The following is a 27,448-nucleotide window of genomic DNA, read 5'->3' as shown; positions in this document are numbered from 1 at the left end:
CCCACAACTATCAACAACTGAACCTAAAAAAGGAAAAGAACAGCAATGAAAACAAATACTAAGCAAACAACTAGAACAGGAACAGAATCAGAGAAATGGAGATCAAGTGGAGGGTTATCAATGAGGAGGGGAAGGGAGGAATGGGGGGAAAGGTACAGGGAAGAAGCAGCATAATTAGTAGGCATAAAATAGACAGGAAGAGGTTAAGAATGGTAATAGGAAACAGAGAAGCCAAAAAACTTACATGTACAACCCATGGACATGAACTGAGCGGGGGGGGGGGGGGGGATGCAGGTGGGAGGGCATGTGCAAGGCAGAGGGGGGAAAATTGGGAAAACTGTAATAGCACCATCAATAAAATATACTTAAATTTTCTTTTTAAATCTTTTTAAAAAAGATCTTTTCTCATATTTCTATGTATTTACTTGGAGCTGGAGAAGAGGTCAGTCCAGCTCCCCAAGGGGCTGGAAACTGTTTCGTTTATTCCTCACAGCCACTCCATGTTGGAAGTACCCTGATGCCCGATTCACAGATGAGGACACTGGGTCTTGTGGAGCTTAAGCAACTTTCCCATCGTCACATGACTCTTAAGTGTCAGAGAACAGACCCCAACACAGGTCTGTTGGAGTGCCAAGTCCGCCTTCTGTCCAGCACATTGTACCATCTTACAATTCTGACTCCTCCTCATTTGTTTGCAGGAATTAGGCACCACCAAGAGCTCTCTCCTCCTTGAGCCCTTGCACGGCATTGCCTGTGTGGAGAGTAACTCCTGGCCAAACCCTGGCAGCCTGTAACCATGGACCAGTACAGCCTGGGGGACGAGAGTGCCCTGCCATCAAAGGTGCACCTGCCTCCGTTTTCTGAGAGCCCGGGACTCCACTGCAGTGACGCCCTCAGCCGGGACCTGGGTCCCAGCACACGAGACCTGCTCTATGCCAGCCTGAGTGGTTTGGACCTGGACCCCGGCCTTCCAAAGCCTGACGTGCCCAGCGAGGCCCTGGAGGACAGTGTCGACGCGGTGTCCCTGCACGCGGGGAAGGACCCGGAGCCCGTGAAGCTGCTGGAGGAATGTGCAGACCCGGAGTCGCAGATGTCCTCACAAGGTAGCACTGTCCACCCCGGGCTGTGGGCCTGGGGGGGTGGGCTGGGAGTTCCTGCGGCTGCTGGGGCTGGTTCCACACAGATCGGTTACCATACTCTCTCTCTTCCACAGGTGAATAGGGAGCGGTCACTTTTTCCACCTGGGGATTGTGCCCAACTTCCTGGTCAAGAAAAGTGAACGCTGATGTTAGGGAACACCATGGAGCAGTTTGGGTGTCTGGGATGCGCCAATGTCAGGGGTGGGTGGGCAGACCTGTGAGTTTACGGAGACTTTTCTGTCTGTGACCGCGTCTCAGACAGCCCTCTCCCATTTCCAGAAGGGGTGGGGGTCCCATCCATCTGCTTCTTGTAAACCGCCCCTGCCTCAGTGTTTTCATCCGTTAAGTGGGGAGACGCTGGCACCGCTCTTCTTCCCCACTTAGTGACAGCAGGAACAAGCCAAAGAAGACATGGACGTAAAGGCACTTTGTGGACTGGACAGCTCCAGACAGATAATAGTGGTTTTCACCCACACTGTCAGAACTCCTGTCAGACGGTCCATCAACTCACTCCTGAGTCTCGCTCCTCAGCGTTGGAGGCACAGAGGGAGAACGAACAGACTCCAAAAGCCTCTGTTAAATCTCCCTGTGGTTGGTCCTCAGGTGCCCCCCACAGAATGAATTCAGGTTTTGTTTTCACCCCTCTCCCTCGGCTCCTGGGTCACAAACGTCACTGAGATCGGCCAACTGGGTCCCAGCTCTCAGGTGCGCACAGGTGCGTATGCCGACAGAAGGCTACATCTGGAGCAGCAGCCCTGCAAACAGATGTGGCTGTTGACTGGAATACTCCACTCAAAAAGTGTCCCGAACGCTTGCTAAGGAGACCCAGATTTATTTATTTAGAGAGCAGGGAAAGGGAAGAAGAGAGGGAGAGAAACATCAATGTGTGGCTGCCTCTCATGCACCCAGTACTGTGGACCTGACCTGAAACCCAGCCACAGGCCCTGATTGGGAATTGAACCAGCAACCCTTTGGTTCACAGGCCTGTGCTTAATCCACTGCCCTACACCAGCCAGGGCTAATAAGCATTTTATTTATTTTATTATTTTTAAAGATTTTATTTATATATTTTTTTAGACAGGGAAGGGAGGGAGAAAGAGGGAGAGAGAGAAACATCAATGTGCGGTTGCTGGGGGTCATGGCCTGCAACCTAGGCATGTACCCTGACTGGGAATCAAACCTGTGACACTTTGGTTCGCAGCCCGTGCTCAATCCACTGAGCTATGCCAGCCAGGGCTAATAAGTATTTTAAAAAGTAACTTAGCAAGGCCATACTCCCCGGAGGGAAGCCTGTTTTCCCTCATTTAAACCATCTGGTCATCTGACCAGTCACTCCTCACAGTAATTCTCATGTTAAGACGACACAGACCAGGCAAGTGAGTGACAGATGGATCCACGTGCAGAGGCGGAGTTGTGGCAAGAGTCTGGCCCTTTTCTGCTGTGTCTTTTGTGCTGCATCTCAGCCACAGAGACTCGGCTTTGGGGGTCCTTTAGTGCCACCCCCCTCCTGTCCCCATTCCCCCGCCCTGTGGATTCATGGATCCGACCTCTGCAGCATCCTCTCTAAGTGGGGATTCCTCCGCTTGCCATCTCATGAGGCAGCCCTATCCACCTCTATGACCAATGTGAGGGGTAGACGAAGACTTCCACAACCCACCAGCGCCTCCCGGTCCCCGAGTGGGAAGTCCAGGAGCTGGAACACAGCGGTGAGCCTACAGAGTCCCCAGGTCCACAGCCCTTCCAGTTCCAGTGGTTCCAAGTTAGCTTCCTTTTACTCTTTAGTCACCAAACCAGCCCTGTCCCTTGGAGCAAGACAGAAGCATCCGCTCCCTCCTCCGCATGCCAGCCCTTCGGATACTTGAAGACATCTCCCCTCTCCCGCCTAAACGTTCCTGGCCCTGCCCCAGTGTCTCCGACGATGTCACCCCTAAAACACCTTCCATCCTTCTACCTCGGGGCTGCAGGAAGCATGGACAGTTCAGATGCACGAGAAGAGGAAAATAAAAGTGACCCCCAGCCCTGCCAGTCAGTCCACCCTCTCAGTTTGTTTTCTGAATAAATGTCTTTTTCTAAGACTGGGACAGTTTCATTTCGAAACAGGCTGCTTGCTTCTGAGTGTGGTGTGAACGTCCTCTCCCGGCACTGGGTGTTTTCCTACAGTTTTGTCTCACATGCTCCCTGCATTTGGACCGGAACGCGGTGACCCGTGTGCCCTCATGTCAAATAAGAGGTTGTTTCTAACATTTCTCTCCAGGAAAAGCAGCACTGCCTTTCATGCCCTGGCAGCTGACTCTTTGTATAAATCCGCCTTTATGTCCTTAATTAAAAACTCACAGGTAGGATGGGTCCGAAGAAAGGATTTAGACTTTTCTTAGTTTTGGAGCATGCGTTTTGGGGCGGCCTTTCCGAAAGGGTTGTTGACAGTGTGGCTGTGAGGCCCTGCCCGTCCTCGTCACTTCGTCCCAGCAGAGCTCCTGGTCGCGGCTGCTGCCGCTGCTGCCGCTGCACCGGGCCTGGGTGCAGCCCTGCAGGTGTGCCCTGACCAGGCACCTTCTCCCTGGGCCTGGGCCCGAAGCCTGTTTTCTCTGCAAGCAGAGCTGCTGCCGTGGGAAGCCCTCAGCTCCTCTCACCCAGCCCACTGCAGGTCTATGTTGTGATTTCCCCTGCCGTCCGATTTCCCCCGATGTCTGTGACCTGGGCTTTCCCCTCTCTCTAGACCTGGGGCTTGGCGCGCTGAAGGTGCCAAAAGAGCCGGAAGAAGGAGGCAGGGCCCCCGCCGGGAGCGCACGGAAAGGAAAGCGGCAGCACAGCTCGCCCCAGAACCCGCTCCTGGACTGCAGCCTCTGTGGGAAGGTGTTCAGCAGCGCCAGCTCGCTCAGCAAGCACTACCTGACACACAGCCAGGAGAGGAAGCACGTTTGCAAGATCTGCAGCAAGGCCTTCAAGCGGCAGGACCACCTGTACGTGGGGGTCTGGTCCCCCAGAGGGCTCTCTAGGGTCCGGGGGTGTGGGGGAGCAGTGAGAGCGGGGTATTTCTGGGTGTCTTCCCTGCCTCCCAGACCACCTTGTCCCGCCCACCCTTGGGCTGTCTCACCTCTGTGTTCCCCAGGCGGGTGTCACCTGTGCTTAGCACAGACGCATCCGCCTCACGCAGCCAGTGCCCTGGGACGGGTCTGGCGCTGCCCTGGATGGTCGCCCTCCAGAGCCCCCGCATGCATACCAGTGTGGTTTGCAGCCGGGACTCTGGTGGTGTAAGGACCCGGAGTGGCCTGCCCTGGAGGCAGTTGCGACACGCAGGGAGTGGGGCTGACTGTGGGGCAACATCCGGGGTTCCCGCCCCACTGGGTGTTCGAGGAACGTGTGCTGGGGTGGACCCCGGCGCCAGAGTTGCTGAAATGCTTGTTTCTAGAACATGACAACAGAACGTTAACTCCTGGTTCTCTTTTTTAACTCTTGATTTTTTAGAAGAAAGCTCATTGTAACAGTTAGAAGCCAAATTCCCTGTGTTCTTGATGTTTTAGAACAATGAGCTTTTCTCGCTAGTGAGGAAGGGAAGAAGGACTTTTTCACACCCAGAGACTTGCAAGTGGGAGGTACAGCCCCTTGCGTTTTTACAGCGCTCCCAGCCTTGGCAGAGGGCTCTGATTAGTTCCTCTTCTGCTTTACCATCTTGCCCGCCAGACCTGAAGGAAGGGAAGGATTTGGTTCCCATCAGAAATTGGTAACAGAAGGGGCTGGAAGTGGGGTCTCCTGATCCCTTCTCTGCTGCTGCTCAGAGGGAAGCCTCGTGTCGGCCTTTGGGAAGGGTTTTGTGTTTTATAGGACGTACCCTGCGTGGCACTTGTACAACTGTGTGCAGTAGGGCTGCTGGGAACCCAGAGAGTGATTTACTCAGCTGTTTACATTCATCATACATTAATGTAGACATAAGTGTGACGTAAACAGAATGCACTTGTATGCATTTACGTTTGCAGAAATTATGGGGACATTCAGCTGTTTTCTGAAAAGGTTTTCCGATTGGGCATCTGTAAATGTTTTTGTCTTTGCTCTGGGGGCTCTAGGTAGCTAGCTGGCCCCTTAGAGGAGCCCAAGGGTAAGGCAGACCTGCTGTTGTTAAGGAGGGGCCGCCCTGGGCCAGCATTTCCCTTGGGGCGTCCGCAGAACTCTGGGTCTCCAGGGTGCTCATGGCGGCACCTGGAAAAGCCGTTCTGTGTGCGAATAGGTGTGAGAGACATCGGAAGTTAAACACATGCCTTTGTGCCTGCCTGTTGTGTGGCTTTTTAAATTTGCTCCTGTGCCGGTGAACCTCCTAGGAGCACATCATGTTTTTTTGAAACTTATTTGCCAGTTGCGCCCAAGCCCCTGGGGGAGTGACTATGGAGGCTTGGTGTTCCTGGGGAACCCACTTTGGGAAACTGCGGCCTGGCTCCCGCTGATCTGTTTTTTTCTCACATACGGGACTTCCTTAAGGGTGAGGGAGAGGGGCACCCTTCCAGACTGCTGCCATCCTAGCGGGGGCTGAGTGTGGCTTCCAGCTGAGGGGCCCCCTCGGGGTCCGTTCAGGGAAGGCCCTGGTGGCACGCCCCTGACTCCCTCCCTGGGTGTGACCGCAGGACGGGGCACATGCTCACCCACCAGAAGACCAAGCCCTTTGTCTGCATGGAGCCGGGCTGCAGCAAGAGCTACTGCGACTACCGCTCGCTGCGCCGGCACTACGAGGTCCAGCACGGCCTGTGCATCCTGAAGGAAGCCCCCGCGGAGGAGGACGCCGGCGGGGACTCCCCCCACACCCAGGAGGCAGCCGGCCCGCCGGCACCCAGTGGCCTGCGGTCCCTGACACCCCCAGAAGCCAGGCCCCCCGGCGCCCTCTTGCCCAGCCGGGACCTCCTGCGCTGTATTGTCAGCAGCCTGGTCCACCAGAAGGTCCCCTCCCCCTGCCCGGTTCCCCCAGGGCCTGCGGATGGCAGTGATGGCAGGAACATAGCCTGCCCCTGCCCGCCCTCCTTGGGGTCCTCCTCCTGCACCCCAGCAAGTGCTCCAGCAGCCCTAGGAACCCTGGGCCCCGAGGTTCCCGAGGAGCCCCGCCGCCCACAGGAGCCTGTCACCGATGTGTTTGCAGCCTCCCACACAAGGATGGCAGAGAACGGTGGCCCTGACCCATCTGAGTCAGAGCCCTGGCTGCTCCAGCTGCCGCCCGCCCTGGAGGGCTGGCCCGAGGGAGGCCCCCTGCCCGCCTGCCTGCCGCTGTTCCGAGGCCAGGCGGTCCCCTCCGGTCCCCAGCCTCCCACCCACAACTTCCCGTGGCTCCGAAACCGGAGCCTGCCAGGCTGCCCCAAGAGCAAAGGGAGCAACGTGTTTGTGGTCCGCAAGGCCCCCTCGGTGCAGTCCCCCGAGGGCCCAGAGTGCGGCCTGGGGTCCCCCACCAGGGAACCGTCACCCGGCACGGGCCGCAGCCTGGAGGACGTGCTGCCCCTCCCTCCCTCGGGCGACCCCAGACGTGCCGGTGGGGACGATGACTGCTCCTGGGCCTCCAAAGAGAGCAAGTTTGACTGTGACGCTTTGCTGTGGCCGAAGCCTGGGGAGCCCAGCCTGCAGGAGGTCCAGCAGCCCGGCGGGCTCCCTGCATCAGACGCCAGCCCGCTCTTCCGACAGCTGTTCCTGAAGCCGCAGGAGCCCCTGGTGAGCCACGAGCAGATGCAGGTGCTCCAGATGATCACCAAGTCCCAGCGGGTCTTCTCCCACGCCCAGGCGGCCGCCGCATCCTCCCCGCTCCCCGAAGGCAAGCAGGCCACCCTGAAGTCAAGTCCCTGGCCACAGCAGCCCCTGCCGCTGACACCCAGTGCCGACTCTGTCCATGCCAGCCCCGGAAGTCTGGAGCCCGAGGGGTCCCCAGCCCAACGGAGAAAAACCACACCCGCGTTTCCCAGAGCGGCCTCTCCAGGCAGTGTGAAACGGGACTCGAAGGGAGGACCCAAAGGGGCCACCGCTCCACCGTCCCTCACTGTGTCATCTCTGGACCCTCCTGGGAATGCAGACATCTCTCTGGCCAAGCAGTTGAGGCCCACAAAAGGGACTTTGGACCTGGGGGACATCTTCTCCCCCGGTGGCCCACAGCAGACACAGTCCGGTGGGGACGAGACCCCGGGAGCCCAAGTCCCCGGGAAGCAGGCCCAGGCTGAGAACGGCACGGCACCCGGAGCCTCGAAGGGCGACAAGGGCACGGCCTGTTCCCGGGGCGGAGGCCACAGGCCCTTCTCCGGCAACCCCAGGGCCCAGCGCTTCTCGGGCTTCCGGAAGGAGAAGGCGAAACTGGACGCATGCTGTGCGGCCTCTCCCAGCCAGGTGGCCATGGCCTCCTTCTCCTCAGCCGGGCCACTGGCGGGTCCCCCCCGAGACTCCAAGTCCAAGCTGACGATATTCAACAGAATCCAGGTACCCGTGGTTTTCAGTGTAATCCTGGGGCCGCCCCTCCACCACCACCCCCTGCCAGGACGTTCTACCCCCAAAGAAACCCCACGGTCCCAGTCATCACCCGCAGTCCCCTGTCCCTCCTAGCCCCTTGCAACTGCGCGTCAGCCACCCCCAGTCCCTGCAGATTTGCCAGCTCCCCAAGGCCATCCGTGTAGGGGTGTGTCAGCGCCCCCCCTCTGGGGCTGCGCGGTCATCCTTTGTGCAGGCACGCCCTCCCCTCGTCCCTCGTCAGGTGACACTGGAGTTGTCTGCACCTCTTGGCCATCGTGAGGAGTGAGCATTCACGTACAAGTCTTCATGTGGACGTGTGTTCTCATTGTTCTCAGGAACCCCGCTGGGTCGGAGGGTAACTCTGTTGTGACCGTGTGGGGAACAGCCCAGCTGTTTTCCAGGGCAGCTGCATCACTTTCCTCTCCCACCCACAGCGAGCGAGGGCTCAGGTTTCCCCACACCCCGCCCAACAAGTGGGGTCCAGTGAGCCCTCGCCGTCCCCATGGGGCGCAGCGGTATCTCAAGCCGGTCTGACCTGCATCGCTCTGGTGGCTAATGACGTTGAGCATGTGCTCAGTGGCCATTGGTGTCTCCTTTTTGGTGTGGTGTTTATGCAGATGGTTTGCTTGTTTTTAGGTTATTTGACTTTTTATTGTTGAGCTGTAAGAGCTCTTTATGTATTATGACTACAGGTCCTTATCAAGTATCTGTGACTTTCAGTGATTTTCTCCCACGCTGTGGGTGGTTTTTTCACTTTCTTTCTTTAAAAAAAAAACTTTTAAAAGATTTTATCTTTTAGAGAGGGGAGGGAAGGAGAAAGAGGGAGAGAAACACCCATGTGTGGTTGCCCCTCATACACCTGCTAGTGGGGACCTGGCCTGCAACCCAGGCATGTGCCCCAACTGGGAATCGAACCAGCAACCCTTTGGTTCACAGGCCAGTGCTCAATCCACTGAGACACACCAGCCAGAGCTCTTCTTACTTTCTCGATGATGATTTTTAAAGCGCAGATGTTTTAAGTTTTGATGAACCACATCGTTCTTTTGTTTTCGTGGCATGCAGGAAACCCTTGCCTAATCCCAGGTCACACAGAATTACATGTGTTTCCTTCCAAGAGTCTTAGAGTTTTAGCTCTTGCCAACCTCGTCTGATGTGTGGGCTCAGGCGTACTTCTGTCTGCAGGGCGGGAACATCTACCGGCTCCCCCATCTGATGAAGGAAGAGAACCCGGCAGCTGGATGGTGAGTTCGGAAGGCCCTCTCCTCCCCACACCCCCCACCCCCCGACCCCGCCAGGGGGAGCGCAGCCCCTCAGGAGTCCTCCGGTGGCCTCCAAGTGCCCGCCCTGGGAGAGGGGCTCTGGATGCGTCAGGCCTGCAGAGGTGCGCACCAGGCCCTGAAGAACTGGGGTGTCGGCGCTGTGTGTTAGGGTTCGCCCAGAGCTGTCAGTGGGTCAGACTCGAAAACAAGAAAGGAGCCAGTGCCTGGCCGAGTCCCACTCTCGCGCTCTCCCCTCCGGCCCTGTCTCCCGCAGCAGCCAGCACCACGGGGCCCCTGCAGACGGCGCGGAGCCGCGGGGCACCCACGTTTGCCGGAACTGCAGCCAGATGTTCTACACCGAGAAGGGGCTGAGCAGCCACATGTGCTTCCACAGCGACCAGTGGCCATCGCCTCGAGGGCAGCAGGAGCAGCAGGTGAAGGGCACACGCAGTAGGCCCTGGGCTCTCCAGGTCTCTGCCAGCTTTGGGGCGTCAGTGCCTGGGTGTCGTTTGTCTCAGGGTGGAGACGTCTTCCGGCATGGGGGTGCAGGGAAGCCTGGGGCGGGGCAGGAGCCGGCACTTCAGGCTGGCGCAGCTATTCTGCTCCCTGCCAGCTGTGTCTCAAGACCGTCTCTTCTCTGCCTGTAGGTCTTTGGTGCAGAGTTTTGCAAGCCAACAAGACAGGTGCTGAGGCCGGAGGGGGATGGGCAGAGTCCCCCAGGAGCCCAGATGTCCCAGGACAGCACTGCCCCTTTGGAGATACCCACGTCGGTGCCTGTGGCTCCAGCACACCGAGCCCTGGGCAGCACAGCCACGGTGGGTGCTGGCCGGTCCCCTTCCTGCCGCAGCCTCCCCGCCTGCTGGGGGAAGTGGTGGGGAAAGCCCAAACAAACTCCACCAAACATCCTGCCTCCAGAAGAGCTGGGTTTGCCTGTTCATTCATTCATTCATTCATTCAGCACCCGCTGAGCTTTCTCTGTGCCCAGCCCTGCACTGGGGATTCTGGGGACCCCAGGGTGACCATGACACCCTCTGCCCTCCCTCCTGGGGCTCCCTGGCCAGCGTAGTAAATAGACCTGTCCCCAGACAGTGATGACCCAGGTTGGGCAGAGCTGGGGGTGGGGAGACAGTAGAGGAAGCTGGGGAATCCCTGAGGGGGCAACAGAGACCCAGCCTGAGGAGGGCAGGGAGGACTTCCTGGAGGAGGGGGTGCTGGAGCTGAGACCTGGAGGATAAGAAGGAATAAGACTGGCAGAGAGGAGGGGAGACTGCATGGAGGTGAGAGAGAACACGGTGAGTTCAGGCGGTCAGTCTTCGGTCTGCACTAGAGGATCCTGCCTGGGGCAGTGCAAGCTGGACTTGGGGACGGGGGTCGTGGACCCCGCTGCTGGTCTCACAGGAGCTGCTGTCATTGGGAGGGGAACCAGTTTTCATTTGGTCACCCTGTTACACTGTCTCTGGCCCCTGCTATGTGAATGTCGGTCATGCTAACAGTGGAAAGTGGCCTCAGGTGTTGCCCAGGGCCTGAGCCAGGGCCTGAGCCAGGGCCTCTGTTTGGAGTGCGGGTGCACAGGAAGGCTGCAGCCTTGAACACTGCAGGCACCAGGGCAGGGGTCTGGCCCGGGGGGGGGGGGGGGGGCCTGTTCGGCCTCCCTTGCCAAGGGCCCTGGGCAGGGACACGCGGGGCATGCGCATGTCATTCGTCCCCTCTCCTGCTCTCGTGCCATCTTGAAGACTGAGCTGCGAGGCAGGAGGCTCCAGGTGACCCCTCCGCATCCTCTTCCTCCACAGGGCCAGGAGAAGGAGGCAGAAGAGAGAGACAGCAGGGAGAGCAGCCAGCACAGGAAGCGCAAGAAGCGCCCGCAGCCCAAGGCCTTGTTTGTCCCGCCTCCACACCGCTCGTTCGGGGAGCCGGGCCCGGGCAGGTGCCCCCAGAGCTGCCTGCGGGCCCCCGTGTTCCTGGTGGACCGCCTACTGAAGGGGCTGTTCCAGTGCCCTCCCTACACGCCGCCCCCCATGCTCAGCCCCATCCGGGAGGGGTCCGGGCTCTACTTCAGCTCCCTCTGCTTCACGTCCGCCCAGGCCGGGCCCGACAAGCTGCTCAGCACCATGCTGGGTGAGTGGGCCTCGAGCCACTCCCGCCCTCCCTTGCAGCCACGTTCGGGCCGGTCTCTCCCTCCCGTGGCTCTGGCCCCGGGGCTGGTACAAGTGCCCCGGCCCGTCTGTGATCGGCAGCCTTCCTGGTGCTCACGGTTTTACAGCCAGAAAGAAATCACAGAGGCCATGTAGCCTGACCACCCCTCTGCCTACCCTCCCGTGTAGCTGCTGAGACAGCTTTAGTGAGACATGCTTTACACACCACGTGATGACGAGTCATCGCTTCAGGCGCACAGCGTCTCTCAGTGTGCTCACAGGGCTGCGCGCTCGTCTCACAGGAGCCGGACTGCCTTCCTGCCACCCCCAGGAGCGGCACTATCACACCCCGGGCAGCCCCGGAAACTGCCGGCCTGCTTTCTTGGCGCCGTGACGGTCCCGGACACTCTGTATGAGTGGGGTCACACGTGGCCTTGGGTGTCCGGTTTCCTCACCTGGTACGGTGTCGTCCAGCCCTGCTGTCCTGCAGATCGGAGCCCCTCCTCCGTGCGGCCGAGTGGCATCCCCTTGTCTGGGGAGACCTCGCTTTCGGTGTCTGTTCCTCAGGCGACGAGCCTTTAGGTGCCTTCCAGTTCTGGGCTGCAGAAACCGGGCTGCTGTGGACACTCCTGTCCGGGATTTTGCGTGGATGTTTGTTTATGTTTCTCCTGGGCAGGTCCCCAGGGGTGGGGTTGCTGGGCCCTCCGGCAGGCAACGCTGTGTTAACCATTCAACGGGCTGCCAGGCCGGTTTCTGAGAGGACCGGCTTCGTCCCATCCCCTAGCGCTTCGTGGGGGCCCCCGGCTTCTCCGCCGCCTCGTGGCGGTGGCTCATGGGCCGTTTCCATTCACATCTGCCATCTCGCCTCATTCCAGTCACTATGCTTCTTTAACCCCAGAACTTCTGTTTGGTTCGTTTTTAAAAAAATAATTTCTGTCTCTTAGTGGTATTCTGTCTTTGATGAGACATTAGCGTCCTACCTTCCTTTAATCCTTTAAGTGTGGGAGCCAGGGGGGAGGGAGCCCGCACCCCCTTGGCCGCATCTGCTGCTGCGCTCCGGGTCGAGGCTGCCACGGCGCCAGAGGCTGGGCGGGCGTGGAGGTCCTGGCTCAGGTATCAGTGACTCTCTCTGTTCTTACCAAGATTTCATCAATGTTCTAGGGTGTATGTCTCTTAAAATGCTTGAAATGTTTCTTGTATGCCTTTAGGACAACTTCCAGACACTTTAACTTACTGTATTTTAGGTATAATTTTTATCAGTTGATTTGTTGTTTTGGCTCAGTTCCTTACTGTACCTTTTCAGAAGTCCTGTCCACCTTCCATGCAATCTTTTTTTAAATTTATTTTATTGTGTTAAGAATAGCTGACATGAGATCTGCCCTTTAACAAACGTGTAAGTGTGTGAGACAGTGTCAGGACCTTGGTGCGGTGTCGGGGCCCAGGGTGCGGTGTTGCACGGCGTGTCTTTAGAGCTCATGGATCTTGCTCACTTGAAACTTCAGTACCCGTTGGTTAGGGCTCCCCATAGCCCAGTCCCTCGGGCCCTGCACACCGCCACCCACTCCTTGATCGTGCGGATGTGACCATTTCAGGTACTTCGAGTCAGCGGGATCACACAGTATGTGTTTTCCGGTGATTGGCTTAGTTGCTTAGCGCGGTGTCCTCAGGGCTCACCCGTGTCCTTGGTGTGGCAGGAGTTCCCTTCCCAAGGCATAGTGGCAGCCCCTGTGCGAACGCACCACACCCTCTGCCCGCTCGCCCGGCTCAGCCACTGAGGCCATCTTACATCCTGCCTGTCGTGCATGGTGTCACAGCGAGCACGGGAAGGAGTGCGGTGTCCCTTGGGACCCCCACTTCAGTTCTGCTGGATAAATACCCTGAAGTGCGATTGCCAGGTTGTGTGGTAGCTCTCTCTGTAAGTTTCTGAGGACATTTTATGCCATGCAGGCGTCGAGAGCCTGCCCTCAGCTGCTCCGGGAAGGCAGGGAGAAGGGGCCCCAGGGGTCACTCCTCGTCAGTCTTCTTGAGGCTCATTGTGGTGTGTGTTCCAGATCGAAAGGACGACTCGTTCGGCATCTGTGTGGTGAAGGACGACACCAAGATCAGCATTGAACCGTGAGTCGGCACAGACGCAGGCCCAGGGGGTCTTCGCAAAACGGGCGGCTTTTACGCTCCCTGTGCCTTGGGGTCGGCTGTGCCCGAGGGCCCCTGCATCACAGGAGGTTCAGGGGTGGCCACGGGGCCTCCCCAGGAGACAGGTGGCGGATTTCTCCAGGTCCACGTGAAAAGTCCCCCCCACAGTCCTCTGTCCGGACACACCATAGTGGGGCCTTTTGGGGGGGAGTGCCCATGACCCTGGGGTTCCCGGTCAAATTGCTGAGGGCACAGTGCAAGACCCTTGGCTCTGCAGAGTGTGGTTGATGACGTGGCCATGGCTGAAGGAGTGTGCCAGGTGTCAGCGTGCACCTCCCCAGTCCTGCGCCCCAGGAGAGACCCCGGAGGCCAGAAATCTGGCAACAAAAGAAACTGGAGGGAGGCGGGGGTTTCCCCACAGAGGTTTCTGGAGGCACCCGCACGCAGCACATCTGAGAGGTCGAGGGAGCCCAAGGGGCAGGGCACAACATGCGCCTCCGTCGTTCCCACCTTAGTCACGCATACGCCTTGCGTGTCTGTGTGTGTGGCCTCGTTTCAGACACATCAACTTAGGAAGCCGCTTTCAGGCCGAGATCCCAGAGCTCCAGGACAGGTCGCTGGCGGGCATTGACGAGCACTTGGCCTCTCTGGTCTGGAAGCCGTGGGGAGACGTGATGACCAACCTGGAAACGCAGGACAGAGGTGGCTGAGACTTTCGGCCAGATTCCCCGGACCAGCCCCTGCCCCAAGGAGTTTCTCCCCCCTTCTCCACTGGGCCACGCAGCAATGTCCCCTGGGGGTGGGGAGGGACCAGCCCACAGTCCAGCGTTGCTCCTCCAGGCCGCTGCCCCCCGTCCCCACCTCTCTGCTGACATGGCAGCTGGCCAGGCCATCCCTCCTCCCTGTCCATCCCTTTCCTCAATCGGCTTTTAACTGAAACGTGAGGGAGATGGTGACAAGGAGCACCTTCCCTGCACTGTCGCCCTCGGGAGCCTCCTCTCTGGCCCTGCCTGACCCGGTCTCCTCTCCCTTGCACCCTGCGGGGGCCTCGCTCCAATGACAGTGACCGAGCTCTGCAACGTGGCCTGCTCCAGCGTCATGCCGGGAGGGGGCACCAACCTGGAGCTGGCTCTGCACTGCCTGCACGAAGCCCAGGGCGACGTCCAGGTGAGGGGGCCGGGCGGGGCTCCTCGGGGCCTGGGGAGCTCCCCGCTGTCCTGCGCTGGGGCTCCAGGTACCTGCAGTGCACCTTCTGCGTGGGGGGCGGGGAGGGGGTCGCAGCTATGAAAATGAAGGAAGGCCCCCCACCCTTCCCCTGGTGGCTCTGGGACTGGCGTGGCTGTTGAACACCAGAAGGGAATGGGCAGACCCGGGCTCGGTAAAGCAGTTGTTTATTTGGGGCAACAGCGGGGTCCAGGTCCCTCTGAGATCTCAGGGGCTGTGGGAGAGGGGGAGCCTAGTAGACCCTGCTCAGGTCCTGCACTGATCTGGTTTATTGAGCAAGCTTTAGCTCTTTGATCCGAAACCCACAGCAGCAACCTCTGGGGCAACAGAAAGGCCCCCACCCTGTCGAAGGACCCTGCTCACCATCCTGAGATTTAGGAAATAAATGAAAAGTCCCATTCAGAGGAGCGGGAGAGGAAGTCACCATAGCAATTTGGGGACCCAGGAGGCGACACATCTGCTTTTTCTCAAGGAGGCAATGGCTGGCACTCAGGAGGTGCTCAGCAGGGTGTCACCTCTTCACTGGGTCCCACTGAACTGCTGGTGCTGAGGCACCAGGGCAGGGCCGGCTCGGTCCCGTGCCTGGTGTAAGGCTCTGGTACCGCCATCTGGAAATACTTTACGCCTGAGCAAAAGGGCCCCACGTTTCCCTTGGCCCTGGCCCTGCAGGGGACACGCCAGTCCTGCCTGGGCTGCATGGGTGAGCAGGACAAAACCCCTCTCTTCACGGGGCTCACACTGTAGGAGGGTCAGACAGGAAACACGCTTTTCACATCATTAGACAGTGATTAGTGCTGCGAGGAAAACAGAGTGCAGCCACAGGCAGGGGCAGCGCCACTGAGAGTGCTGGTCCTCGGAAGAATATGGGCTTGTGCTGGAATGAACTCCCGCACTGGCTGCTTCACGAGGAAAGTCTGGCTACAGAAAACGGTGTCTGCTGCCCCCAAGAGCACACCTGGTGACGTAGTCAGCGTGCCTACAACCGGGACCTGGTGGTGTCCTCGGACCAGACACGCTCTGAGCAGCCCAGGATGGGGGGGAGGGGTGGGGACACTGGAGTGGTGTTTGAACGAATGAGCCCGCAGAGGCGGGCCTCTCTCCCTCACCTCTGCTCCCTCGGTAAGTAGCCAGCCTCTCCTTTTGTTCTAGGTCGCCCTGGAGACGCTCTTACTCCGGGGACCCCAGAAGCCACAGACTCACCCGCTCACTGACTACCGCTACACAGGTGACTGGAGCCAGGTGCCAAGGGGTTTTTGCCCAGGCAAGACCCCCGTTCACCAGTCAGCCTCGATGGCACGCTCTGCTCGTGCCTCAGTGAGCTTTGCCTGCCTCTCCAGAAAGGCCTGTCGTGTCTGGGACAATTCAGAGGGCACTAAATTCTTCTGGTTGGGTCCTACCTTCCCCTTTCCCAGTGCTTCCCACATGGGCTCTGCCCAGCCGGGAAGGGGATGCTGCAGGCCAGGAAGGGGTGGAGGTGGCTGGGTCAGTGACAGATGGTGCCCAGCAGCACTGGAGTCAGGAGACTGCCCTGCCTCCTTCCCCCCGTCACCCCGGCTTGGCTAGTCAGCCAACAGAAGCCCAGATTCTTGGGTCCCCAAATTGCTGCGGCAGCAAAGTGGGCATGGTCACGGTCACAGTCCCCTCCTGCTAAGGTTTTTGTGAGGGTTGTATAAATGAGGCAGACACGGGACTCAGCAGAAGGCTGGGCACATTCTTGGTGCTCAGAGCCAGCAGTTGAAACAGGAGGGTGGTCTGCGTTCAGTCACGGCTGCTGCGATCCCAGAGGACATACACCTTCCCTCTCCTGGCTGGTTCCCCACAGGCTCGGACATCTGGACCCCCGTGGAGAAGCGGCTCTTTAAGAAGGCGTTCTGTGCCCACAAGAAGGACTTTTACCTGATACACAAGACGGTAAGGCACGCCTGGCCTCGCCCTGAGCACGGCCTCACCCCGCTGGAGTGGAAGGGCCGGCCCGGGCGACACGCTGCTCGCCTTGTGACAGTTTACAATTCTAAAGAGCCGTGGCTGCGGACGACTCCAAAGAGTCCTGGTTCTGGTCTGTGGCCTCTGGCTGGCTGTGCCCAGGAGGCACTCCTCTGCCTGCGCAGGTCTCACTCCCAGATGTGCGTGTGTGAGGATGTCCTGCTGATGTTCTTGTTAACGGGAGGGACACAAACCGCATGTAATCAAAGCGTAAGATTTGATGTTCTGACATACGTGTGTCCCTGTAAAACCATCACCACAGAACGCATCCGTCACCCCCCAAATTTCCTCCGGCCCCTGTGGTCCCTCGTCAGCTCCTTGTCTTCACCTGATCGTGGACCTCTGGGTAGTTTCCAGTTACCGGCGATGGTGCCCACAGCTGCAGCGAACAGTGGCGTACATGCCTTCGCAAGGGCATGTGTTGGTTGGTTTTCGGTGGGGGCGTAAACACCCGTGGGGGAGCGAGTGGATGTCCCGGTCGGTGTGTGGTCAGCACTTTAAGAAACCGCCAAACTGTTCTCCAGAGCAGCTGTGCCAGGCACGTTCCCCCCACCCGGGGCATGAGAGTCCAGTTGCTTCGCAGCCTCACGGAGGCTGGAAACGGTGGGTCCTTTCAGTGCCACCCACTCCAGTGAGTCTGCCACAGGGTCTCGTTGCAACATGCTCACTTTCCTTTCACGGACCAGCTTTTGTTGGTGTTACATCTAAGAAATCTTTGCCTACACCAGAGTCACAAAGACTCCCCCCTGTGTTTTCTTCTAGAAGCTGAGTAATTTCAGGGTTACCACTTATATGTATGGCCTCTGTGGTTGTGGCGTGTTGGGCTCTATCTGTTAGAATTTTGTTCTGCGTGTCTCGTCTATGTTCATAAAGGATCAGAGTCAGTGGCTTCCTTCCTCACCAGCGTCTTTGTCTGGCTGTGGTGCCGGCTGTCGCTGGGCTCACGGGCAGTAGTGGGGAGCATTTCCCCCCTTCCGTGTTCTGGAACACTGTGCTTAGAACTGGTTTGAGTCCTTAAATATTTGTCAGTGAAGTCACCTAAGCCTGGAGTTTTCTCTGTGGGAAGGTTTTTAACAACAAATTCAGTTCATTTCATTGATACAGGGCTGTTCAGGTTCAGTGTCTTCTGGAGTGAACGTTGGTAGTTTCTGCATCTCCGGGAATGTGAGCATTTCTTCTGAGATGTCTGACGTTGCGGCGTGAAGTTCGTGACATTCTCATGTTGCCCTTTCTGCATCTGCAGGTGGTAGTGATACCACCTGCCTCACTTCTGATATTGGCGACTTATCTTTTTATTTTGGTCCTTCTGGCTAAAGGTTTATCCATGTTTTCTATTTTCTCTAAGAACTAGCTTTTGGTTTTGCTGATTGTTTTCTAGTTAATTGATTTCTGCCCTGTTGTCACGTCCTTTCTTCTGCTTGCTTGGGGTTTAACGTGCTCTTTCTTCTGTTTCTAAAAGTGGAAGCCGCGGTCACTGGTTTGAGACCCTCCTTCTTCCTAATACAGGTGTTCAGTGCTATGAATCTCCTTCAAAGTACTGCTTTGACAAGTTTTCCTATGTTGGGTTTTCATTTTTATGCAGGCCAAAATGCTTTTTGATTTTCTTTGACCTGTGAGTTATGTAGAAGCGTATGACTTAGTCTCTAAGTATTTGAGGATTTTCCAGAGTTCTTTTTTATTTTATTTAATTTATTTATTTTTAGAGAGAGGGGAAGGGAGGGAGAAAGACAGGAAGAGAAACATTGATGTGCAAGAAATGCATTAATCAGTTGCCTCTCACATGCCCCCAGATGGAGACCTGGCCTGCAACCCAGGCATGTGCCCTGACCAGGAATCTAACTGGTGACCCTTCAGTTCATAGGCCAGCACACAATCCACTGGGCCACACCAGCCAGGGCTACAGTTCTCATGTTATTCATACTCTTATTTAGTGTCATTGAGGTCAAAGAAATACTTTGCATGATTTGAATCCCTTTAACTGTATGGAACCCTTGTTATGTCCCAGAACATGGTCCAAATCTTGGGAAGGTTCTGAGTGCACTCATGATAGACTTCACTGCTGTTGGATGGAGGTCTATAAAGGTCAGGTCAAGGTGAAGGTGGCCGATGCCGTGGCTCGGGTCTTCCACACACTCACTGCCACGTGTCCCAGCAGTTACTCAGAATGGGATAATCAAGTACTTGACTGTAATTATGGACATCTGTTTTTCCTTGCAGTGCTCTCATTTTTTGCTTCATGTATTTTGAAGTTCTGACTTCGATGCATAAACATTTAGGATTCTTACTTCTTCTTGATTCATTGACCCTTTGGTTGTAATGAAATGATTTTCTTCATCCCTGGGATTGCTCTTTGCTCAGTTTCCTTTTTCGGATATTAACAGAGCAGACACTCCAGCTTTCTTATGATTGGTGTTAACATGGTTCATCTCTTTCCTCCTCTGGCTTTTAACTTGTTTGCATCTTTATATTTAAAGTGCATTTTTAAAAAATATTTTATTCATTTATTTTTAGAGAGGGACGGAAGGGAGAAAGAGAAAGAGAGAGAAACATCAATGTGTGGTTGCTGGGGGTCATGGCCTGCAACCCAAGCATGTACCCTGACTGGGAATCGAACCTGTGACACTTTGGTTCGCAGCCCGTGCTCAATCCACTGAGCTACGCCAGCCAGGGCTAAAGTGCATTTTTGTAGGGAGGGTGTAGGTGTGGCAGACTCCAGCCCACAGAGTCCTCATGTTGTGACTGAAGATGAAAACAAATGCACAGACTACAGCAGTCCTGTGGGGGAAAAGGGACCATACTCTCTTAAGATGAGAGTCCTGCGGCCACTTCTCTCAAGGGGAGAGTGCACCAACCCTTGCCTGGACAGGCTTTTATTATTTTTCGTGGGTCTTACATCAAAGAAGGATTTATTATTTATTGCATAGAATATTGTTGTCTACATTTTAGGTACAAAGAAATGAAAATAACAAATGCAAAATGGAAAGGCGTCGAGCTGATTAGCTCCATCCTTGGGAAAATTCACACAGGCTTTGGAAACTTCCTTGAGGATAGACAATAAACATGTACTGTCAGACCAGGGTGCGGGAGTTTTAGCAAGAGCAAGCCATAACTGTCTGTATGCATTTTCTAGGGCTGATTCCCACGGGAAAGCCTGGTTTGAGGGTCTGACTCCTGCCCACCACTTTGCTCCTGTAGGTTTTCCATACGGGACCAAGTCACATTTGTCAGACTGAAACCGGTTCCCTACATGTAGGGTGTTGCTTTTTATAGGGAATGTTCAGCCTTTTAATTGGGGTGTTTATATCATTTACATTTAATGTGATTATTGAGATTGTTCAGTTTAAGTCTGTTGTCTTGTTATTTGTTCTCTGTCCAATTTGTTCTTTATTTCCCCTTCCCACTTTTTCTGCCTTCTTGTGGATTAATATAGTAAATATAAGAATCCTGTTTTATATTCTTTGTTGGCTTATTGGCTGTAACTCTTCATTTTATTGCCTTTGTGGTTGCTGTAGGGTTTATTCAATGCCTCCTTAACTTACTTCAGTCTAGCCCTAGCCAGGTAACTCAGTTGGTTAGAGTGTTGGCTCAATATGCCAAGGTTGCAGGTTCAATCCCCAGTCAGAGCACATATAAGAATCAACCAGTGAATGCATAAAAATATAGAACAATAAATTGATGTTTTTATCTGTCTTTCTAAAATAAAAGCAATCAACCAATAAGTAAGTAAACAAACAAACAAAAAATGTATCACAGTTTACCTTCAAGTGATTGGATAGCACTTCATATGCAGAATGAAAACCTTATAGGAGTATACTTCTTTTTCTCTTCCTGGCCTTTATACTGTATGGTTATGCATTTTATTTTACATGTTATATACCCCACAATACAGTGCTATTATTTTTGTTTAAACAGTCATTTGTTTTTTAGAGAGTTTTAAATAATACGTCTTTTAATCAGTTCTTTGAGAGAGAGAGAAACATCAATTTCTTGTTCCACTTAGTTATGCATTCATTCATTGGTTGATTCTTGTATGTGCCCTGACCAGGGATTGAACCCGCAGCCTTGGCCTATTGGGCCAGTGCTCTAACCAACTGAGCTACCCTGCCAGTGCAGCAATAAGTCTTATACATTCACCCATGTAGTTACCATTTTCATTGCCCTGCCTTCCTCTGTGTATATTTCCCTCTGGCAGCATTTTCCAGAAGCAAATAAATGTAAATCATCTAACATTTCTTGTAGTGCAGATTTGCTAATAATGAATTATTTCAGCTTTGTACATCTTAAAGAGTATTTTGCTTTCATTTCTGAAAGATATCTTTGCTAAGTATAGAACTCTACCTTGACCATTGTTTTTCTCTAAGTAATTTAAAGATATTGTTTTATTTTATTTTTGCTTTTATTTCCAATAATAAATGCCTTTATTTTCTTGTCTTTGTTCTCTGTCTGCGTAACATGGCTTTTTTCTGAGGCTGGCTGTCATTAGGAATTTCTCATTATCACTGGTTTTCAGCAATTTTATTATAATAAAAATCTGGAGCACTTTTCTTCATTCTTTTCTTGTGCTTGTTATTCATGGGGCTTCTTAGACCTGTGGGTTTACAGTTTCCATCAAGCTTGGGGAAACTCCACCCATTATTCCCTCAGCTCTTCTTTGGGCCCCTCCCTTCTCCTCCAAGACTCTGCTCAGGTGTGTTCGGCCTCCGGCAGTTGTCCCATGGCCCGCAGCTTCCTGATACTCATTTTTGCTGATTCTCTTTCATCTGTGTGTTTATTTTGAATGGTTTCCATTTTTGTATCTTCAAGTTCACTAATCTTACCTTCTGCAGCGTCCGATCTGGCGTTGATCCTGTGTAGCATGGATTTCATCTCTAGAAGTTCCATATGGGTCTTTATTCAATCCTCCATGTCTCTACTTGACTTTTTAAACCTGTATTATACAGTTACATTAACTTTTATCTCCCTTCCCTGCCGGTTCTAGCATCTGTCTTCACTCTGGGTTGACTGTGATGGACTTATTTTCTCCCCATGTACATGTCCCATTTCCCTTTTTGCATGCCTGGTAATTTTACATTGGATTCCAGACACGGCAAATTTTACCTTGTTGGGTGTTGGATATTTTTGCATTCCAATAAATATTCTTGAACGGTTCTGTGATGTATCTACTTGAAAACAACTTTTTTCCTTTTGCGTGTTGCTTCTAGAATTTTTTAGGTGGGACCAGAGCAGCTTCTTGTCCAGAATCAATTATTCTTCATTACCCAGGCAGGGCCCTCCTCGTGGCACTGTCAGCACGCCCGTGAATCAGGAGGTTTTCCACCCTGGCCCTTGGGAAGAGGCTGTGTTCCTGGCCCTGTGTGGGCAATGGGCATCTTTTCCTCTGGTCCTCTGGGAGGCTCTTCGCCCCACTCCGGTCATCTCCTCCTGTGCACGTGCTGCTCGGCGCCTGGCTGATGCTTGAGGGGAATGCTCTCGAGGCTTGTGGAGTTTTTCTCCGTGCAGCTCTCTCTCCTGCTTTGCCCCATCCTGTGGACTCGCGCCACCTTGGTCTCCTCAGACGCCCGGCGCCACCGCACCTCAGGAAGTCCGCTGGCCTCTCCCCGGATGCCCTGCCTGGGCTGTGGCCTGGACGCACTCTCAAGGTAGTCGGCTGGGGCTGTGGTGCTTTAGTTTCTTTCTCACAAAAAAACTTCTGTAGACCAGTGCCTGTGCCTTACCACCCACTGTTTCAGGTCTTCTGACTGTTTCTTGTCATTGGTTTTGGATGGTTCCCGTTGTCCCCCCATATTTGGCAACAGGGTCCAGGTTTTTTCCAACCTAGGGTGTTTCTGAGGCAAGGACGTCCTGCTTTGAGTCCCAGCTGGTGAATGCAGACAAAGCTGGAAAAGTGCCTGAGGAGAAGTATCTTCTGAAGTGCTGAAACGGCCAGTTTAATTTTCCTGAGAGGTTTTCTCTCTAGAACAATGAAACCTTTCCATTCTGTTTGGTTTTTCCAGAAGTTATTGATAATGGGATCACTTCTTAGTGGGGGGAGGAGTACATGGTGGGGTCTGAAACCCCCAGGATCAAACCGTGTCACCAAAACCTCCTCCCCATCCCCCTCCTCCTGTGGGCCACTCTCCCCCATGCTGCGGGGCTCTGCCCTGCTCCTGCTGAGGCTGTGGGGTGTCCACCGCATGAGGACATTTGCTTTCATTAGTCCTGGTTGGCAGACAAGTGGCCCTTGGGCGTGGTGTCACAGTGAGCGTCCTGTGTTGTCCCTTCATGTTCACCTCCCCACAGGGAAGGGTTCTCGGATGGCCTCGCCACTCAGGCCTCGGTTCTGGTGGCCTCACCTCCGGTGGCCTCACTTGGAAGCCCTCGTGCCCCGGGGCCCCGGGGGAATCCGTGATCCTCTGCCCCTGCGTGAACAGGGGCTGCCCACAGTCAGTGTCTGTTTTCATCCATTAGATCCAGACAAAGACCGTAGCCCAGTGTGTCGAGTATTATTACATCTGGAAAAAAATGATCAAGTTTGACTGTGGCCGAGCCCCAGGGCTGGAGAAGAGGCTCAAGAGAGAGCCGGAGGAAGCCGACAGGACAGAAGCAAAGGTAGAGAGGGTCGTGGGGGTCAGGAGTGTAGTGCTGAGCTGGATGCCCACTGTCCTGCCGAGCTGGGGGCTGGGAAGGGTGCCCTCGAGAAGTGTGTCCACGCGGCAGACACCTTGGTCCTGGATCCCTGGGCCTCCCTTGTAAGGGCGGGGGGTCAGCACCCTCTTGGGGTTTCTGCCTTCTCTGCAGGTCACTGGCAGCCCTCGAGAGAGACCCAGCCACCGCCCAACCCCCGAGTTAAAGATGAAGACCAAGGGCTACAGGAGGGAGTCCATCCTCAACTCTAGCCCCAACACAGGCCCCAAGCGAACCCCCGAGCTGCCCGGCAGCGCCGAGGGCCAGAGCGTTTTCCCCTGCAGAGAGTGTGAGAGGTACCAGCCCCTGCCCCGGCTGCACTCACACCACCTTCCTGGGGCAGAGCCCGCTCTGCTCTGACCCCCGCGTTCTCTGATGCCTCCCCAGGGTGTTTGACAAGATTAAAAGTCGAAATGCCCACATGAAGCGGCACCGACTGCAGGACCACGTGGAGCCCATCGTCAGGGTGAAGTGGCCCGCAAAGCCCTTCCAGCTGAAGGAGGAAGAGGAAGAGGAGGAGATAGGGGCCGACATCGGCCCCCTGCAGTGGTGATTCCCGGGCAGAGGGCTAGTGGGGATGAGGCCGTGGTCGGGGTGGGGACCTCCAGCCCCATCATGTCTCCCTCCGCCCCCTCCAAGACGTCAGGGCGCCCCTCTTCCCTCCCCGGCCCCACTGTCCCCAGGGGAAGCACGCAGTCATCGGACAGCTGCACAGCTCCTGTTGGCTGTGCCAGGGGCCGGCCTCTCTAGGGCAGCAGCCTCTCCCCTTCTCTCAGCCCCACTCCTGGAGCAGGGAGGCGGGGAGGGGACAGGTGTGATCTGGCTGGCTCTCAAATCTGTGCCTCGGTTTGGGGATTTGGTTCCATTGTTAGGCAAGGCCAAGATGTAGAGAATCAGTGGGAAAACACCTTCAGATGGCCGCATGCTGGGGCCTCAGTCCCTCGTCTTGCAGTGACTTGTACATTGTTAGGTTGTTTTTTTGTACGTGTCGACTTATAAATCTTATTAAATTGGGTTCTTGAGCAGCTGTCCTCTGGCTTCCCTGACCGTTTTATCCAACAGAGGCTTTGAAGTCCCTTCCTCCGGGCGGAGCCTCAGAGATGAGTCAGCTGTGCCCCTGCCCCGGAGGAGCCTGGCCTCGCACATTCCCTCAGCAAACACATGCGCCGGACAGGCCTGATCCACGTGATGGGGATACAGGAACACCAGAGGGACAGGTTCCTCTCCCTGTGCAGCTTACATTTTAGGAGCAGGAAAGCAGCAGAAATAAATAAGCAGAAAGATTTCAGATATTGCTCGTAGGTGCACTTTGGGCCACAAGCAACAGGAGAGTTGGCCTAGGCTTGAGCAGTGAAGCCATTGGTGGTTCCAGCAGCTTGGCCATGGAATCCGGCACTGTCAGCGGCTGCAGGCACTGTGAGAATCAGCTCTTCCCACACAGAGAACAGAGCCGGTCCCTGCTACCGTGTGTCCCTTTTCAAGAGTGAGGAGAGCTTGTAGCAGTCCCTAGCAGCATACCCCTCATGTCTCATCAGCCAGAACCGTAGCCTGTGCTTATTTCTAAACTGTTCCCTCGGTGTCAGTGGGAAGGGAAAAGGCCACGGTTACCCTGGGCACTCAGCACTGGTCTCTGGGGTGGAGAAAGCAGGTGAGCTCCCTCAAGGTTGCTGCTGGAACTCCGCTTGCCAGGAAGAAAGGAGGAGGCAGAAATGACTACGGGGTAGGCAGAGCGCAGCAAAGTGACCAGAAGAAAACACAGCAGGCGGCCAAGTCCTGGGGAGTGACCAGGGAGTGGCAGTTGGTGTTAGGTGGGCGGCCAGGGAGGTGCCTCTGAGGAGCTGCTGAGGCGGAGGTTCGGGCCCAGGCCTCGGCGTGGCAGAGTAGAGTGCAGGCTGCTGCAGGATGCTGGCAAAGGGCATTTAAAAACACCTCATGGGCTGCCACATGCAGGTGGTAGGAGGCAAGATGGGAAGCCTGGTGAGCAGGTAGCAGGCCCTAAGGTAAGATGAGGGTGGCCTCAGCTGGGGTCAGGGATGCACCTTAGAAGCAGACTCAAGCTTGCTGATGGGTCACTCATCTCAGGGAAAGAACGGATCGAGGCCGGCAGGGGAGGTTTTGGCTTGAGCTGCTGAGTAGATGCCATCAACTCCGATGGGGGAGAGGGACACTTCTGAGGACTGACCACATCGAGCGGGACTGTGACCGTGTCTTTAATAGTCCGGGCTGTATTCTGAAGGACTGGCAGGGAGAGCAAGTTACAGGATGGTGTCGGGAGGTTTCACGAGGGGCCACATGGAGCTCAGTAAATGTGAGAGATGGGGCAGTGGGGGAGGGACGGAGGCAGAAGTGGAGTTTAAAGCAGTTGGGGTATTGTGGTTAAGAGAAAGGGTTCAGCCATCTGGCGAACCAGAACTCACCTCCTGGCTCTTCCTCCTCTATGACCTTGGGCAAGGCACCTTCCCTCACTTTCCCTGGTTGGGCCTCAGTGTTCTCACTCTGTAAAATGGAATGGAAAATGCCCCCCCCCCATGTATCTGTTAATGAGCAAATGTAAATTAAGTATTCGGCACGGTGCATCATGGGAACTAGCGGCCACTGTTTCCTGAGCACTCAGGCTGTACTGTGAACATTCGGGTTCTACCCGAAATCACAAGTCAAGCTCCACAGCTCCAAAATGAAAGACAGGCTCCAAAGGGTTGGGTGGGATTAGTTATCTGTTGTGGTTGAACAAATTACCCCAAAATGTAACAGCTTTAAACAAATGGGAGTTTTTATAATAGCGCTGCTTAGACAGACACAGAACAGAAACTGCTTGTGGTAATCCAGACACCCCCGCCCGACCTGCGGTCAGAATACAGTGGCAACCACAGGTAGGTGGCCCAGGAGAGTTTCTGAGTGTACAGTCGGGTGAAGGTTGCTTCCGCCCTGCCCCCTCAGCCAAGCCCCATCCCCACCCCCCACCCCCAGATAAGTTTTCTCAACCAGTGATCTCTGGATTATCTGCATTCTAATTATCAGGATGGGAGGGAAGAGAGGGAGGGTTCTGTTAAAAAATACAGATTCCACCCTGACTGGTGGGGCTCAGTGGATTGAGCCTATGAACTGAAATGTCCCCGGTTCAATTCCCAGTCAGGGCACATGCGTGCGGTGTGGGCCAGGTCCCCACTTGGGGATGTGTGAGAGGCAACCAATTGATTTATCTCTCTCACATTGATATTTCTCTCCCTCTCTTTCTCCCTCCCTTCCTCTCTCTCTAAAAAATAAATAAAATCTTTTTTTAAAAAGAGTATACACTATCAATGTGACTTACCACTTGTGACCCTCAGTCACCTGTCAGTCACCTGGCTGACAAGGTTTGTCAGGCTTCTCCACTGTAAACTTTGTCCCCTTCCCTTCCCATATTGTACCTTGTGGAAGGAAGTCACTGCTCAGTCCACACTTAAGAAGTAAAACCCTGGCGGGCTGGCTCAGTTGGTTAAAGCATTGTCACCATGAGCCAGGATGGCAAGTTCGATCCCCGGTCAGGGTGCATACAAGGAAGTGGAACAATGAAGCTCTGTGTCTGTCTCTTTCCTCTGAAATTCAATGAATTTTTTAGAAAACTGAAGCATTATGCTCCACCTTCCTGAAGGCAGAGTACCTACATAAATTACTTGGAATTCTTCTATGCAGAATAATTGTGTATTTTTCCCCATTTATCCATTTATATCAGCATGGGTTCATGGATATTTTATACATCAAGCTACAATCAAATACCACTTTATTTTGTTGTTAATGTTCCAGCTCTGGCCATTGGGAGCTCTTTCAGTTGACTCCTGTGTCTCTTTGACAGGCCCCATTGTTTGTGTTTGTGTGTGCGCGTGAGAGAGACAGACACACACAGACACACACACACAAACACACTTCCTTTCTGGCACTACGAGATGCTCCAGTCCTACATTCAGTCATTTATCCAAGGAGCCATGGTTCCTTTTATTGGAGGATGGAATTTTTTACATTCTCCAGGTTTGGTTTGGTGTTTTGCTTTTTTTTTTTTAATGAAACCAGGGTCGGAAAACATCTCTCTGTTCCCCTCAAGTATTTCACTGGCCTTTCCAAATCAGTTTCAGCTTCCCTCGGCAGAGGGCGCAAGAGATGTTTCCTTCTTTCAAAGTGAAAGAGAACGAAGGCGGAGTTCTTTGCTAGAGAACTGTCATACCCGGCCTTGGGCGGGACCTGTCTTACGCCAGGGGCTAGGAACTGTCACGTGAGGGTCAGCGATCAGCTGACTAGGGCCGGTGGGGCGGGAAGAACGGAAGTAGAGGGGCTGCTGATTGGTGGAGGAGGATCCAGAAAGGTTACACTTGGGAACGGGTGCTTGACCGTAGGGACTACGATTGGCTTATACAGAATCACCTGGGTTATACCGAATTACCTGGGATGTTGTACGGAAGAACCGGAAAAAAGTGGGTTG

At 54.8% G+C, this 27,448-nt stretch overlaps 1 protein-coding gene across 1 annotated transcript; it reads left to right on the top strand.

Annotated features, from left to right (window-relative positions):
- The first annotated feature begins 620 nt into the window (after window positions 1-620).
- Window positions 621-24,026, top strand: ZNF541 (zinc finger protein 541). Its single transcript, XM_028530147.2, has 15 exons — window positions 621-1,103; window positions 3,856-4,099; window positions 5,753-7,571; window positions 8,784-8,842; window positions 9,135-9,294; window positions 9,508-9,675; window positions 10,651-10,975; window positions 13,044-13,107; window positions 13,685-13,827; window positions 14,189-14,292; window positions 15,499-15,574; window positions 16,172-16,260; window positions 22,780-22,920; window positions 23,110-23,291; window positions 23,383-24,026. The coding sequence occupies exons 1-15, from the start codon at window positions 797-799 to the stop codon at window positions 23,546-23,548; spliced, it is 4,047 nt and encodes a 1,348-aa protein (XP_028385948.1). The 5' UTR covers window positions 621-796; the 3' UTR covers window positions 23,549-24,026.
- Window positions 24,027-27,448: the final 3,422 nt, after the last annotated feature.

The sequence above is a fragment of the Phyllostomus discolor genome, chromosome 12, assembly GCF_004126475.2.
Source record: "Phyllostomus discolor isolate MPI-MPIP mPhyDis1 chromosome 12, mPhyDis1.pri.v3, whole genome shotgun sequence".
NCBI classification, from domain to species: Eukaryota; Metazoa; Chordata; class Mammalia; order Chiroptera; family Phyllostomidae; genus Phyllostomus; species Phyllostomus discolor.
This window is presented reverse-complemented; position numbering and strand designations above follow the sequence as displayed.